The sequence below is a fragment of the Centroberyx affinis genome, unplaced genomic scaffold, assembly GCF_046629955.1.
Source record: "Centroberyx affinis isolate AG114_WGS23_722 - 3 ecotype Tasmania unplaced genomic scaffold, CSIRO-AGI_Caff_v1 ptg007238l_1, whole genome shotgun sequence".
Classification (NCBI taxonomy): domain Eukaryota; kingdom Metazoa; phylum Chordata; class Actinopteri; order Beryciformes; family Berycidae; genus Centroberyx; species Centroberyx affinis.
The window spans coordinates 40001-55588 of record NW_027283659.1 but is presented as its reverse complement, the minus strand read 5'-3'; the positions used below and the strand labels follow the sequence as shown (position 1 = coordinate 55588).

The 15588-nt window shown below is 43.0% G+C and overlaps 1 protein-coding gene across 1 annotated transcript; it reads left to right on the top strand.

The window, feature by feature from the left end:
- The first annotated feature begins 668 nt into the window (after positions 1–668).
- Positions 669–14705, top strand: LOC139639408 (zinc finger FYVE domain-containing protein 1). Its single transcript, XM_071513500.1, has 12 exons — positions 669–852; positions 1804–2085; positions 2760–2982; positions 3515–3732; positions 4450–4556; positions 6101–6209; positions 7739–7836; positions 8006–8123; positions 9299–9469; positions 10094–10286; positions 11249–11347; positions 12809–14705. Exons 1-12 carry the CDS (start codon positions 736–738, stop codon positions 13039–13041), a joined length of 1968 nt encoding a protein of 655 aa, XP_071369601.1. The 5' UTR covers positions 669–735; the 3' UTR covers positions 13042–14705.
- The last annotated feature ends 883 nt before the right edge of the window (positions 14706–15588 follow it).

The window sequence follows — 15588 nt, the reverse complement described above, 5'->3', positions numbered from 1 at the left end:
AAGGAAGGAGGGAAGGAGGGAAGGAAGGAAGGAAGTAAGGGAGGAAGGAAGGACAGACAGCTGGAGCTCAGCCCAAGACCAGCAATGCTGGAATTTCTTTCTCCATGTCAGTTTAGCAGCGGTGGCGCCACTCTGAAGCCATTCTGTGACATGTGATATTTATAGATCTGTGCTAACAAATATTTAATGAACATTAGCAAGCAGCTCTAACATGGCAGCAGTGCTCCAATAAAACACTCTCTGCCAGTTAAATGGAAACTTTGATTCACTGCAGACTGCAGTGATTATGAACTAGGCTACTGTTTACACGCACCAATCTTCAATTGCACGGTGGAACTAAGCATCACATGGTCTGGGATTTATTTTGTTTGCAAAATGTATCTAAATAAACATATTTGCCTGCCAGTACACACATAATTTACAGGGTTATTTGTGTGGCCATCATCTCATCTCATTTTATGCTTTCTTATTCATTGATTTCTGAAGTTTCTTGAATCACACAATGATGTCAAGTTCTGAGTTCAATCTTGTATTTTGACCACAAGGTGGCGATAACGTATCAGGTATATAGACGTTTGGTCGTGCGTCTGTGCGACACTGCCAGCGTGCTCTCTGGCTCCTCCCACAGCGTCACTACACGCGCTGGTGTTGTGATTGACAGACAGAAAGACAGGAGTGGGTGAACTTTCGTTTTGCCGTCCGCCGACCAAAACATGCTCGATTAATTAAACAACGATGTCCGAATTACTGATGAAAGAAATGGAGAATGTATCGATCTGTCCTGGGAAGCCAGAGCAGCATCCCGACAATGCCCGGAGTTTCCTGCTGGTGGACGAACAAGAAAACCTGCAGGTAGCTAACGTCAACTTAGCGAGAGGTTGCTAACGGTTAGCCGCTAGGCTAAGAAGATGAAACAAATGCCAGTTCAGGCCATAACATATCTTGGTGACACTTATATTTAACGGCTACATTGTTGGTAAATGAGCCCAACAACCTAAAAAACAACCAAATAAGTGAGGGTAATAATATTATCTCAACTAAGTAAGAATGCTGACAGGGAAGAACTGTCTCATTCCCTCTACTGTTAGCTAATGTAGTTAACTAGCAAAACATATTTAGCCTACGTTGTAGCTAGCTAATGTCTTTGTCAAGCTGTTACTCTGAGGTTCATAACATCTCAACAATAAGAAAGGCTTAAAACTGTTTTCCCGGCTACCTTCAATTGTCTTTACCCTGTAAACAAAACTAGATAGAGGCAGACCAGCAAATTGGTTTCTCTTTGGGAAAGTCCCTGGTGAGTCATACAGCACACCCATACCACACAACCGGCCCGCAGGGAGACACAGTCTCATCGCATTGCTGTTATAGTACAAAGTGCAGTCGATAATGATTTTGGAGTTATCCAAGCAGTCTGGGATGTTTGCTCAGCCAATTTAGTCCTTATGTCCTCAGAGAGTTGAAGGCTCAACAGTATGTTGTTAACGAATAGAACCTGCTTACTGGAGTAGAAAACACTTTAGTCGACTAACAGTTCTGTGTCCCATCATAAAGTTTTTTCCAGGGCTGAATATAAATAGTTCATAGAATCATAGAAAATATAAGATGTCCTTCATTTTGTCATCCCTTATGGCTCCCTGTCACCGGTGTCTTCATTGTCCAAATCGGACAAGTTTTCCACAGATTTCGATGAAATCAGCAGGGTGGTTAATGATATTGTGTCAAGAAGGGGAATGGCACCCTCTGTCATCCATTATATTCCATCTAATGGTCCTCCACTTGGTGTTCTCCCTTGTCTCCCTCCAGGTGCGTGATGAGTCTGAGTTTGTGGAGCGGCTGGGCTGCGGGGACGTGGCGGGCGCCAAGGTCCTCTCCATCTTCGGCAACACCGGCGACGGCAAGTCCCACACCCTCAACCACATCCTATTTGGAGGTGAGACTGTGTTTTACACCTCCAAGTCCCCCAGCTCCTGCACCGTGGGGGTGTGGGCCGCCTATGACCCCGCCCTCTGCCTGGTCGCCCTGGATACCGAGGGCCTGCTGGGGGCCGCAGCCAATCAGAACCAGAGAATGCGGCTGCTGCTCAAGGTAACGCCAGTATTCACCGCTTGGTTTTGGTGTCATGACTTGATAGATGGATACATTTACACATAGCAGTAAAGTTCATTCAGCCTGTCTGCACAGCACACACTCTGCAATTTATTACAATTTAATTGGCTGACCTGTGATCAAGGTGGGAAATTAACACCAGCCACTAGCCAAATGCTGATACATTTTGGCTGTGGCAAGGAAGTTTTCTACTCAAGCAGACACTTTGGTAGGTAGCCAATCATCATTTGGAGGACCTTTTATGTTCTTTAAATCTAGCTGGCTGGTGAATTTTGGAATTTATCAACTACTGTGTGCTTTGGAAAAAACATTAGTATTGTGCCCTGCTTGCAATTCTCCATCTTCGTCATTTTCACCACACAGCTAAAATTGGGGGGCATCCTGGTGGCTGAGTGCTCTAAGTCACTTGGCTTGCCATTTATTCGCAATATTGTGATCAAAATCAGCTCAAGATGTGTGTGGTATGCAACCCTCTTTCTCCTCCACCTTTCCTGTTTCTCTAGTGGCGCTGTATTCTATCAACACAGCCTTGTACAGCTATTTCTATGTTTCATTTCTCTATATGTCCCATTTTCTTTATTCAATGATTTGATTGCAGCCTAAGATGCCACCCCAGTTTCGACTCTATATACGTCTGCTCCCCTCTCTCCCAGGTGTTGGCGGTGTCAGATGTGGTGGTGTACCGTACGCGGGCCGAGCGCCTCCACAACGACATGTTCCAGTTCCTGAGCAGCGCCTCGGGGGCCTACCTGAAGCACTTCACCCCGGAGCTGAGGGCCCTGTCCAGCCGCTGTGGTCTGGACGTGCCCCTCTCTTCCCTGGGGCCCGCCGTCATCGTCTTCCAGGAGACCACGCACACCCAGTTGCTGGGTTACGGTAGGGAAATAAACACACTGAGCTGCATGTGTGAGAATGTACTTGTGCCTTTCTGTGGTTGTGGAGGAAGTTTTGCATGGCTTTGAGTTTGTATTTGAATCTCTCTCACAGGTAGAGATTCCCAGTCAAACTCTTTCCCTCTCTCTCTCTCCATTACTTATCATCTATCTCATCCTCCCTCCTCTTTTGCTCACCGTCTGTGTAGAAAGTGAGTTTTCATAGTATATAGATGCTCCTGACCCATATATGTTTTTTCTCCTCACTATTTGTGTTACTGGAAAATAGAAAACAGAAAGAATGAGGCATAAGCACAGGGATAACAAAAATGTTTGCACACCTGTACACACTACATTTGCTCTCCCATCTGTACACCTGATAATGTGAAAAGGGAGTGATACACACTTCCACATCCACTTCAGACGTGTATATAGGTCAAAGAAGACACTGCATCTTTATTATGTAGCATCTTAACACTTGTTGTATTATTCTCAAGTTGTTCAGTTGTTGAACTGTCCCCTCTCCTCCATTGTAGACGCTAAGGACGCCGGCTATGCCGACACGCTGCTCCAGAAGCGTTTCCACGATCTGGGCTTGGGGACGGAGGCCTTCAGCTCGGTGCAGTACGTCGGCACCCACACCATCACACCTCCCACCGACTACAGCCGGCTGCTAGAGGCCGTCAGGCAGCAAGTGAAGAACACTCACACCCGCTCCCCCCGCCAGCCCGGGATAGTGTTCCACGCTCTGGAGGTGAGTGACTGGACGGAGAGGGAGGAGGAGTTGGAGGCGGGGTATGAGGGTATGTTTGAATGAGGGTGCGCTCACACTATTCCTGTTGAATCAACTGCATTTTCTGCTGATAATAAAAAGCGGGTTGTGTGAGGCGCACTTTGTTTTCTTAATGACCAACTGCCACTATCGACAGACAGAACTTATGCCCAACTCTTTAGCATTTAACAGAAACTCAGACAACACAGGCAATATGCTCCCATTCTGACTCTTTATGATTACAATAACAACTATTACTAGCTTTCTTACTGCTACTTTCTGTTTAATTTTGGTTGTAACTGTCAACGGTTATTCTTGCATAGCGTGAAACCTGCCTCTTCTTCGTTGTGATTGGTCACTTGACAAAAACGCACCATGGGACATCATGTGCGCTCCTCTGAAAAGTTTCTCAACATTAGAATGAGCTCCGATTTGCCTAAATAAGAATCTAGGCACAGCATTTATACCAAAGTGGCCACTTTCTGTCCACATTACCTTTTTAGTTTAAAATAGGTGCTGGCAGTTTGAAAAAACATGTAAGTGTGAACACAGCCTGAGAGAGAATGTTTTGCTGTTATATGAGTTTGTGTCATGGCCTCACAGATATATTGAAAGTCTCTCCTCCACTTCCTCTCGACTCTCATCTCCCTCTGTCTCTCCTCTCCCTCCTTCTCCTCCCCCCTCCCCCTCTCTCCCCAGGCCCTGAGTGAGCGTTTCTGTGGGGAAATATCTGACGACAAGATCACTCTGTACTCCTTCTTCCCTGACGAGTACTTCACCTGCTCCTCTGTTTGCCTCAGCTGCAAGTAAGTCATTACAAATGTCTTCAAGCAGGTACTCAGTCATTTTCTACTGTGTTCCACTTCGCTCCGCTCCACTGACTTGGGCCTGAGAATTTGAGCCAGACTCAACCTGAATCAAGGAATTTTCTGTCCAGAACCCCAGCCAAGCCTAAGGGGATATACTGTCGCTGTTTGTGAGCTAATAATGCTAATAATGTTTGCCATGGCACAGTGGTTATCAAGAGGCATGGTAAGGCAGGTGAGACACTTTACTCCTCCATACCTGTGCAACATTAAACTCCCTCAAAATTTCTAGCAGTTGTGAAAATCTATTTTTAACTATGAATTTTCACACCTTAGCTAGTTTTCGCACAGCTCTGCTCTTGCAGTCCTCTCCGCATATTCAGAAAGAATGATACATTATTGCCACAAATGTGCCATGGGACCGTACAGAATCAGCATTTGTTTAATGATACATTTCTATTAAGTGTAATTTTCAACAATATTTTGGGTACCATGCCTGACCAAAACCTGAGGAGTAAGGTGAGAAATTCAACCTGACTTGACCCAAGCCCTTCAGCACCAGTCAGGTCTAGTGAAGTCCACTTGTGTCCTTTTGGCTCCAGGCATAAATGTCAGGTTACTCTAGTCTACTTTCCTTTTTTTTTTTAGAACAGGCTGTGCCCAAATGAAAGATGACTAACATCATATTTTATCATTTGCCATTGTATTCTATTGTACCGTTTTGAACTAGCTGTCCTGAGTTTAGAACATGATTAACATTCTCCATCCTGTCCTGCATCAGATGTTATTTCACCCTTTCTTTTGTATTCTCCTCAGATCATGCGCTTTTGAACATATTGTTAGCTAAAGGCTGTCCAATTTCACATATACTAGTGTATTTCTGAGTTGTGTGCCTCTGTATCTTATTTCCCTTTCTCTTCAGCTTTTTAACATGTGACACAGCTCTTTGTAACTTTGTTATAAAGGCTACATTTGTTAGATGTTCTTTATATACTAGGAAGAATGTGTTACTTTTTTAACGTTTAAATGTGACTGATTGTACTCAGAGTAACTTGTGAGATTGTGAAGATCCATGGATCATCAGCATCCCTAATAGGCTGAAACCTTGATTCTTCATAGTTCAAGGATTTTACTGGCAGACTCGAAAGATATACACACACACACACACACACACACAGAAAAAGAGGATCTCTGACTGTCGTCTCTGGCAGAGTTATAGAATTCTGTTAATTAAATTAATTAATGAAATGAGAAACTGCTTTGTACAACATAATGATTTCTGATTCTGATGTGAAACTTGTTTATATGCTTCCTTTCTCTGTGAGTTTTCTAAGTCTTTTTCCTTGATGAAGGCAGTAGAGAGAGGGAATCAGAGTAGGAACACGGGTTCTGATAGGATTCAGTCCTAGGTTAGTGGGCCGTACACATGGTTGAGAGGCAGGAACCACTAGACTTCTAACCCCCCTCCCCCCTCCCTTCCTCATCCCTAACTCTGAAGTCTGTCAGGTTGGTCTGAACCATTTGGTTTTCTGTTTCCTCACCAGCGTCCGCTGTAAGAATGGGATGAACCATATGAGAGACCGGGTCCCTCACATGGCCGATGGACTGTGCCAGTATGCACACCAGTACAACAACAAGGTCCTTATCTGCAAGGTAAGACAGACAGAAACACACACACCTAGTGTTGTCACAATCAGTGCCGGTGCGTGGGCGGGGCAGACAGGGCCATTGCCCAGGGCACCACGCCACTAGGGGCGCCAAATTTGTCCACACGTGTCTTAATTTGATTGTTACTAGGGTGACACTGGACGACACAGCATAAATACATTTATCGTGATCTACAAAGAAAGAAAAAACAGAAATAAACCTACTATGCTTTAGGAACATTGTGCTCCTTGTTTTACTGAGACTGAGTTACAGCAACGGGTTGAGTTCTACTCCCAGTCTATCTCCCGACGTGTAGCTTTAAGTCTCTTTCAGTAAAGTAATAATAAATATTGCACTACGTGAGTTGATTTAAGTGACATGAGACACAACTGGGGAGGATTTACTAAATTGTTTTGAATGTAGCGTAATTTATTAACCAATCAAGGGCGATGTGTGTGTGCGTTGGGTAGGCCTATGTCATGCGTCGGGTGAAGGTAAGATGCCTTTGCAGTGTATTTTCATGACTTTTTGCTGGACTGTGCTTTTTACATATTTACTGTGTTGTTTTTCTTGGTTGTAGGTTGCATATTTAGCAATTGGCAACGTGTGATGATGAGAGAGACACATAGTTTTTGGCATTTGGCATTGCGTAATGGTGAAAGCATATAGCAATTTGTCAACAAAATACATGTCAGGAACGAAGTAAAGTGCGAATTTTCATAGTAGATGATCCTATTTTTCTATTTTGCATGGTAATGTTGTGTGTGTGTGTTTGAGAAAGAGAGAGAACTGATTGATGCTGTGGGTCATTGTGTGGCAATAACAATGGGCATCATATTATTATTAGTTAGAAAAATGGTTTATACCAAATTCCATCATTACAACCGTTACATCTTTAGTGTCAGAGGTTGAAAGACAAAAGAAAATACCCTTGTCTTTTGTTTTTCAACCATCATACAGTTTCAGGAAAAAAAGGGGTGTACATATCTAACCAAGATCTCTCAATAAATATCTATCTGTAGTATCCAACTAGTGAGTGCCATATTGTTTTTCTGACCACCAATTAATTTCATGTAATCTTTAGCACCAAAGTAGAGAGTCTTACAGTTCAAATTATGTGTGATACTGTCTTCCTGGTTCTGGCTTTTGTCTCTTGTGATTGACTAAAACCTAATAGTCCCCCTTGTGTTTGGGCAGTCGTAGTCACCCCTTTAAGATTGGTCTATTCCAATCTTCCTTCTCTTAACCATTCCAGTCCACCTGCCATCCACACGTATACGCCCTCTGGAGGTCACCACAGTTGGTGAAACTATCAAGTGTTTGTGAAATTTAATATCAAATTAAATCTTCCATAACGGTAACAAAATAGTATTGCAATTTCTGTTATTGTGACAACACTACTCACACACCATAGAGTCTGATTCCTGGTAAACATCTTCTGTATTAAATCTCATAAACTTCAGCTCATGTAACTCACAAAAAATAACACACTATATTATTTTCTGTGTGTGTGTGTTTCTCCTTTATGCCTCCAGAGGTGCTATGAAGGAGGTAGAGAGGTGATTGTGGTGCCTAAGACTTCGGCTTCCACTGATAACCCATGGTTTGGACTGGCCAAGTATGCCTGGGCAGGGTAAGTATACACGCGCGCGCACACGCACACACACACACACACACACACACACACACACACACACACACACACACACACACACACACACACACACACACACACCTTTTCATTCCCATTCTTCCTCTTTTTCTTATGTTCACCCTCTCTTACCCCTATGCCCCTCTCTCAGCTATGTGTTGGAGTGTGCTAGCTGTGGTATAATCTACCGCAGCAGACAGTACTGGATGGGCAACCAGGACCCTGAGAGCAGCATAGTGCGACCCGAGGTCAAGCACGTCTGGGAGGGGGTGAGTAGTCCGGTCTGCCCCTCTTCTACCACTTTCCTGCTGTATTTGAACTCACACACACATACACACACTTTAAATCTCTCTTTCTCTACACAAATCTTTCGAGATCACAATCAGGATTTGATTGGATTATCTATATTTCACATATGATTTTGAAAGAGTTTGACTTTTTCATCCCATCATGTCTGCTTTATTTCAAATGTAGCCTAAGCAAACCTGTTATAGCTTAAAAGTACATGTAAATACATGTTTAGGTGTCACATACTGTCAGTCCCTGTATCAAAAGCTCAGACGCTAAATTTCACAAACTTCAGTCCAACTAATCACTGTAAACAAAGCCAGTGGTGGGGTGTCAGTGTTTGAACAGCAAGTACTATGCTGAAATTACTTGGGCCTTGGGCCTTTAACAAACCCCATAAGGCAGAACTACTCTACATAATTATTCTTGAATATCCAACAGTGATTTTAACAGAGATTTTTTTCATCTCATACAGCTGGAAGAAAACCTGTTCTATACATTGTTTTGATTCATGGTCATCAGTGTGCACACTCGTGCAAAGGTTCCCCTAACTAGTGTTGTAAACATGGCTAAGGGATAAGTCGCACACTAAATCGTCCTTTAATACAGAACTCTCAAAGGTCAAAGATAAGCATTGTACTGTATTTTGTACAGTTCCTCCTAGCCCAGATACTTGCCATTCCCTCTTGTATTGAAAGAACAATCACGGAAGTTGAGGTTTTATTGAAATTCACGTTGATTGGTGGATCATTTGTGTGCTGAATTTCCAGGTGGATCCAAAAAGTCAGGAAAGCTCTTGATTGATGTTCTACAACCTATGTAACATTTGCCGTGATGAAAGGCAACATTAAACTGACAGCATCTTGCATGGAGTTAAGCATGCTGTTCTCTCCATGCAAGAGATACTAAGTTCCTGCAAGTGATTTAGTGTAAGGATTTATCATTACTAGAGTCGTGGAAATCAGTGATTCACTGACAAAGACGCACCTTTTTCTTACTTCCTACTCTCCTTTGTCCACCTGTCCTTCCTCCCTCCCTCTCTCCCTCCCTCCGTCTGTCTACTCTTCTTCTCTCCTAACCCCCATGCATCTCTCCTTCTATCCTCCCCTTGTTTTCCTCCCACTCTCGTCTCTCACTCTCTCTCTCCTCGCCCCAGACGGAGGCCTTCCTGACAGACCACCAAAATGCTGCTCAGAGGGTCCTGGATGGGATGAACTATGTGATCCAGTCGGTGTCGGAGTACAGCACCGGCCCCACCAAAGCTGTCACCGCCTGGCTCACCGACCAGGTGGCACCACCCTACTGGAGACCCAACGCACAGATCACTGTGAGTAGCTACAATCAACGTTCAGACACACAAACACACACAGCAGACTTATTGCTTAGGAAGGCCTGCTGTTGAAATACCTCAGAGTTTACATGTTGGCACACACGCCACATCCAACACATCCAGCCTTCACATGCACACACATGGGTGTTGTATACACACCACACACAGGGCCAATAAAAAGTATTCACCCCTTTTTTTATCATGGAATCAAAATGGATTTATTCAGGATTTTTTATCACTGATCAACACAAAATACTCTGCAATGACAAATAAAAAAAAACTATGTTTTATTTAATGACACAAACAAAACAAGCTATGTTTTATTTAATGATAAATATAGAACAGACAATAACTGAGTACAGTGCAAGTGTTCATCCCCTTGTTTCAATACTTGGCAGAAGTACCTATAGCTGCAGTTACAGCTGTGAGTCTGTTTGGGCAAGTGTCTTCTACCTTTGCACATCTGGACACTGCAGTTTTCACCCATTCTTCTTTGTCATGATATAAGAAAATAAAATGTGAAAAATGCCAAAAGCCACTGTACAGCTAACAAACACAGAAGTCTGATCATGTTAAATGAATGATACATGCGTCTCCTCTCCTGTCCTCTGTCCTCCCCAGGCCTGCCACAGCTGTGAGAAAGTGTTTGAGGAGGCGGAGAGGAAGCACCACTGTCGTTCGTGTGGCGAGGGTTTCTGCCAGCCCTGCTCCACCCACAGGATGCCAGTGCCGGAGAAGGGCTGGGGCAGCGCCCCCGTCAGGGTGTGTGGGGCCTGCTACCGGCAGGGAGGACCGCCCGACACCAACAACCAGGGTAAGATACACCCAACACTGTTCTTTCCCAAGTTATCAGTGGGTCCATAAAAAGTCTGAAACAGTCTTACAGGTTCTTTACATTCTGTGATATTAGTCAAGGCAGAGTTGGAAAGTAAGGACAACAAAATAAAACAATTGGCATAAATTGTGTAGTTTCACCAAAATAATTACATAAATGACAGGATTAATAAAATATACCAAACATGTTGGACATCATGTCCCTAAACATTTAATTTCACAGCATCCTTTTTCTTCTCATACATAGATTCATAACTTTCATTAGCTGTGTTCAGTCTGTTTTGTACAGGTTTTGTTTCTTTAATTTTGTTGTTAAAATTATCTTAAATTCAATTCTGGGTAGCATTAAAAAGGTTTTCAATTTGGATTTCTGAAATCTGCAGATACCCTGTTGTTGTATTGTTGGCTTTACTTGACTCTCTTTCCTTCTGTATATTCTGTATGTAAAAAGACAGTAGTGGGCAGTAGTTTGGTCAGGCCAAGTTGGCCATTTGGCTGACCCACAGGGATAAGGTGAGGGGTTTGGGGCCGAGTATGTCACAGTTATGAATATTTGGGGGCTGCAGAATTCAATATGTATGGTGGCAGAAGAGCCTCTGACTGATTGTATTTAAATGTTGATTGTACCTGTGATAGCTGCCGACACTGTAGATATTGTTGTTGTTGATTTTGTGTGTGTGCATGTGAGCGTGTGGGTGAGTGTGAGAGTCAGTGAGTTTATAAGGTGACTGTAGTTACCTTTTCCTCTGCTTTGTCGTGAGATATTTTAAAGAACATCAAAAGTCAAATCTACTGAGTAGTGTACCATTTCCTTGATGTTTTGGGTTTGATGTGAAATGTGTGATCTCTCTGTCTCATCCATCTCTCTCTCTCTCTCTCTCTCTCTCTCTCGCTCTCTCGCTCTCTCGCTCTCGCTCTCGCTCTCTCTGTTTTTCTGTCCAGTGTGTAAGGTGGAGCCTCGTGGCCTAATAGCCCGCAGGGTGACGGAGGTGGCCCAGTCTACTCTGGACATGGTCACTACAGCTGTGGACTACCCTCTCTGTGAGTGCAGCTACATTTCACAAGTACACAGTCTTTCCATGCACTGCAGCTACACATCAGGGCTGGACGGGTAGGGATGCAGCAATCCGGCTTTTGGAGCTGATTCCGATTGGCCAATCTTCATCTGTTGATTTAAATTATGCATTTTACCCAGACTTTCTGCAAACAACAGCACATCATGTAAAAGTGCACAGTAAGCTCAGACAGTTAAATTTCAATGTATCACTGTGTTTAACAGACTGCTCTTATGGCTGCATGACATTCCTGGCCTAACCATGTGTAAATAAATCAGTTTTTATCCAAACATAATTATTACATGTTATTGTGTGCTTGATGACTGAGTTGTTTACTCACCTGTTGCACATGAAGAAAGCTTGAGGTTATGCTTTCTAATACATTAAACTGTTTTTAATAATTCATGATATGTTAAAAATCTGTTTTGCTATATATTTTTATATATTCATATATTCGGTGCATCCCTAGGCCCGGGTTGTCAGAAATACAGGTTACAGGTTATTTTTTGTTAAATTCATCACATAAATTTATGCAGTTTGTGAGATTTTCAGTTTTCACCATTACTGAGATTCCTGCCACCCACACAGCTTTCCACGTGTCTCTGCTCGTTGTTGCTTAGTGGCAAGTGCTGAACATGCCGAAGATAGCTGTGTGGCAACAAATCCATAATTTGCGCTGATAATAAACGGTTGACTCTAAAATTGGTCAAGTGAAATTGGCATACCACGGGGCAACGTCAAATTGATGGCTCACTTGAATGGAATAAGTAGCATAAATAAACATGTTATGGCCTGGATGGTACCTGATATCTGTCTGAGTTTTTTAATGGGTGTTCGGAGAGTTACTCATAAACATTAATAAGGCCTGGATTGCTGTAAAGTGATTCACACCAACCCCAGTATATATAATATTATACAGTCTCACAGCACGTTCTGTTCAGGATATGGTCACCACTTCAGTTAGTGAGCTGCTCTGGAAGTGTACCGAAAATCATATCTTAAAATCTTCTGGGCGCCAGTGTATCAATCACAACCTTCAAGGCTTCCAGTACAGAAAACGGCATTAAGCTAACCAATCATGTCACAGCTTAGACATGGTTTACACCAGGGGCTCCCAAACACTTTGATGTCAAGGCTACCCCCACCCAAATATACAGACACAGGCTTCTATTTGATTTTGTGTGAAGGACCCCAATCTGGGAAGATTTTAGTTGTTGGATAATTTGGTTCAGAAATTGACAAATTTTGGCACTGTAGATGGGGAGATAACAATGATCAGACCTTCCTATAATATTCTGCCTATCTTTAAATGAAACAACTAGGCTCTGGACCCCACTTTGTTAAGCATTCATTTCTATTAAACATTAAAATTCTATTATTTATAAAAATAAGTATAAAACCCTGCAGTATAAAACATCTTTGATTCACTGTTTCTCTACTCCGTCAGGTTTCGTAAAGGGTGTGGCTCGGCCGGACTACTGGGTGCCGGACCAGGACATTACCCAGTGCCACCAGTGCTCCAAAACCTTCACCCCAGCCATGTCCAAGCACCACTGCAGGGCCTGTGGACAGGGTGTGTGCGGCCCCTGCTCCACACACATCAAGCCTGTACCCTCCCGAGGTTGGGACCACCCGGTCAGGGTGTGTGACAGCTGCCACGCCCGCAAGGACAGCCTGTGACCCCCCCCCCCGCAAAACCCCTCAACCTGGACAACTTCTCTGGACAAAACTTCGATGCACTCTAGCCAGGAAATAGACTTCCTCTGATGATCAAAAGAAACACTGTGAATCCTGGCATTGCTGGTCTAAGCCATAAGTGGCATTATCCGTGTAGCATCTTAACAGCAGAACTGGAATGGGCCATGTTTTTGGGTGACGCGATAGGTCACTCATACTCTGTGACCCAAGAGCTAGTAGTCTGACTACTGGCTCCTAAACATGGTCTCTGTCTGGCTACCAGGCCTGGCGTTTATCAGGATTAGCTTTCCATCTCAACTACCATCCTTGACCATCTAATTATGCATTATGAGGCAAAACTGAACGTAGATCAGACCTTCACTACAGTCAAACCAGAAGACAAACTGAACAAAAGGAAAGCTGGAAAACTGATTTTAAGTGACTGATGGAAATTTTTAAGAATGAAGACGGAGGATTTCCCTTTACTTCCCATTACAACAACACAGCATGTACTCTTACCTGCACTCACTGTAATACGTGTCTCTCCTTGTTCACTCATCCCTGCTTGCACGGCCCTGCAGCAGGCAGTCTTCTCTCCATCAGATTGATCCCTTGGCTATATGTGACAGAGGAACAAGCAAAAGGGATGGATACTGGGAACAGCGAGAGGTTTTAAAGTATGAAGGCGTGGATTTTTAAGCCGTGACAGTTCAGGGAGTGTAGGGCCATCACGACAAAGTGCGTTCTCTCCATCGCAAAGCCCTATGAGGAGGAGAGTTCATGTGAGGTGATTTTTTTTATATATATATATATATCCTCCCCATCTGTCTCTGAACCATCTTGTTTTCAGTGGAAACAAAGGGTTTGCGACCTGCAGAGCCTGGCAAGGAGGAGTATAAGAAGGATGGATTGAGGGGGGAAAAAAACATCCATACACAGCCAGGAAGAAGCAATCCTGCAGCATTAGCAGTTCAGCCTGTGGGGAAAAGGAGAAGGAAACTGCATTTCTCAGGGCAGAAAGAGATGGAAAAGGTAGAGAATGAAGTGTGAGCTGCAGCAGTGTGTGCCTTGATTTGAATCTAGTATCCCACTTCTACACCCCTTTCCCCCAAGGTTTGCTTTCGGGAATCCCCCCCTCCCATGACTAGGAAGTAATGGGATTAGTCTTGCCTAATTACAGAACAATGTAATTTACATGAGTCTCACTCTAAATCTACACTCAATGTATGGTTAATTGGGAGAGGAAAAGAAAATCTGTAGCATAACATATAGACATTCCAGTGTACAGAATAACCTGTGTACCGATGTAGACTTACCTTTCTGAGGTTATTTAACAGGTGGGCACTTTCTTGAGCCACTGATGCTTCGTAAAGCACATTTATTGTAATGAATACTGTTGCGCTAGTCAGGATGATTGAGTGTGTGTTATTTTGATATTTGAAAGGCGCTCGCATAAAATCGCTTGCCATGTAAAGCACAAATTATATTCACATTAATGCAAAATGACAGTTTCTGTCAAAGGGAATTTCTCTGCATAACATACTGGATGGACTGATGCTAATTTTTCTTTCCTTCTGTATAGTAGTAACCAATTAATGTTTACCAGTGAAATTCAGCTTTTGACAATCTTGATTTTTTTTTCTTTCTTAAATCAGGCTTGTCCAAATAAAGATAATTAAGGAAGATTTTGTGTCTGTACAAATCCATTCACTCAAATATTGCCTCTCTCTCTCTCTCTCTCTCTCTCTCTCCTCTTCTCTTTTCCCCAATGACGACCTCCAAGTCCAAGGTTATCTGAAGTTCATGTTCCCTGGTGACCAATGCACTAATGGACCATGGACTAATATCCATGAAGTCACAGCGCCCATTTCCTTCAACCAAACCAATTACGCTAGGCCAAATTGATTTTAGCCCTCACAATTCGGTCTTATTTCATGGACTATACATAAAGTCAGTATGGAGGCAACATGAGGGAGAAGGAGAGGCAAGGAGAGAAACAGGAAACTAATGTAAATAGATTATAAATACATAATTCTGCATCTTTAGAGATAAATATACAGGTCACACATGGGCCAAGCATTTCCTATAACATAATGGAGTTTGCTGTACAGAACTACAAATCTGCATTTTGCTTCCTGATATCAGGGATCTAGTGTACGGTAAATAGAAACTCAGGTTAACCACCTTTTTATTTGCAGAATAGAGATCATTACCTTTTAAGAGTGTTAGAAATCTTTATGATATATATTCATAGCACACATAATAATTTGTATCAACTGATGTAAATAAGAAGATCTTTAAAGAGTCTTTTAAGGGAAACAAGCATGAATGAATGCTTTTCTGAAAATATCACTGATTGTTCTTTATATTGGTGGTTGTTTGCCCTATAGTGATCACTAACCACCTTTTTATTTACTGCCACATCACTGCTGCTGACCATTCTTACACTGCAATACTACATCACACCCCGGAGGTGTCACATTGTAAAACTCATTTAGTGTGAAGCTGCAGCTGTAGGAGGAGACCTGACACACTGGAGCTCAGCTGAGA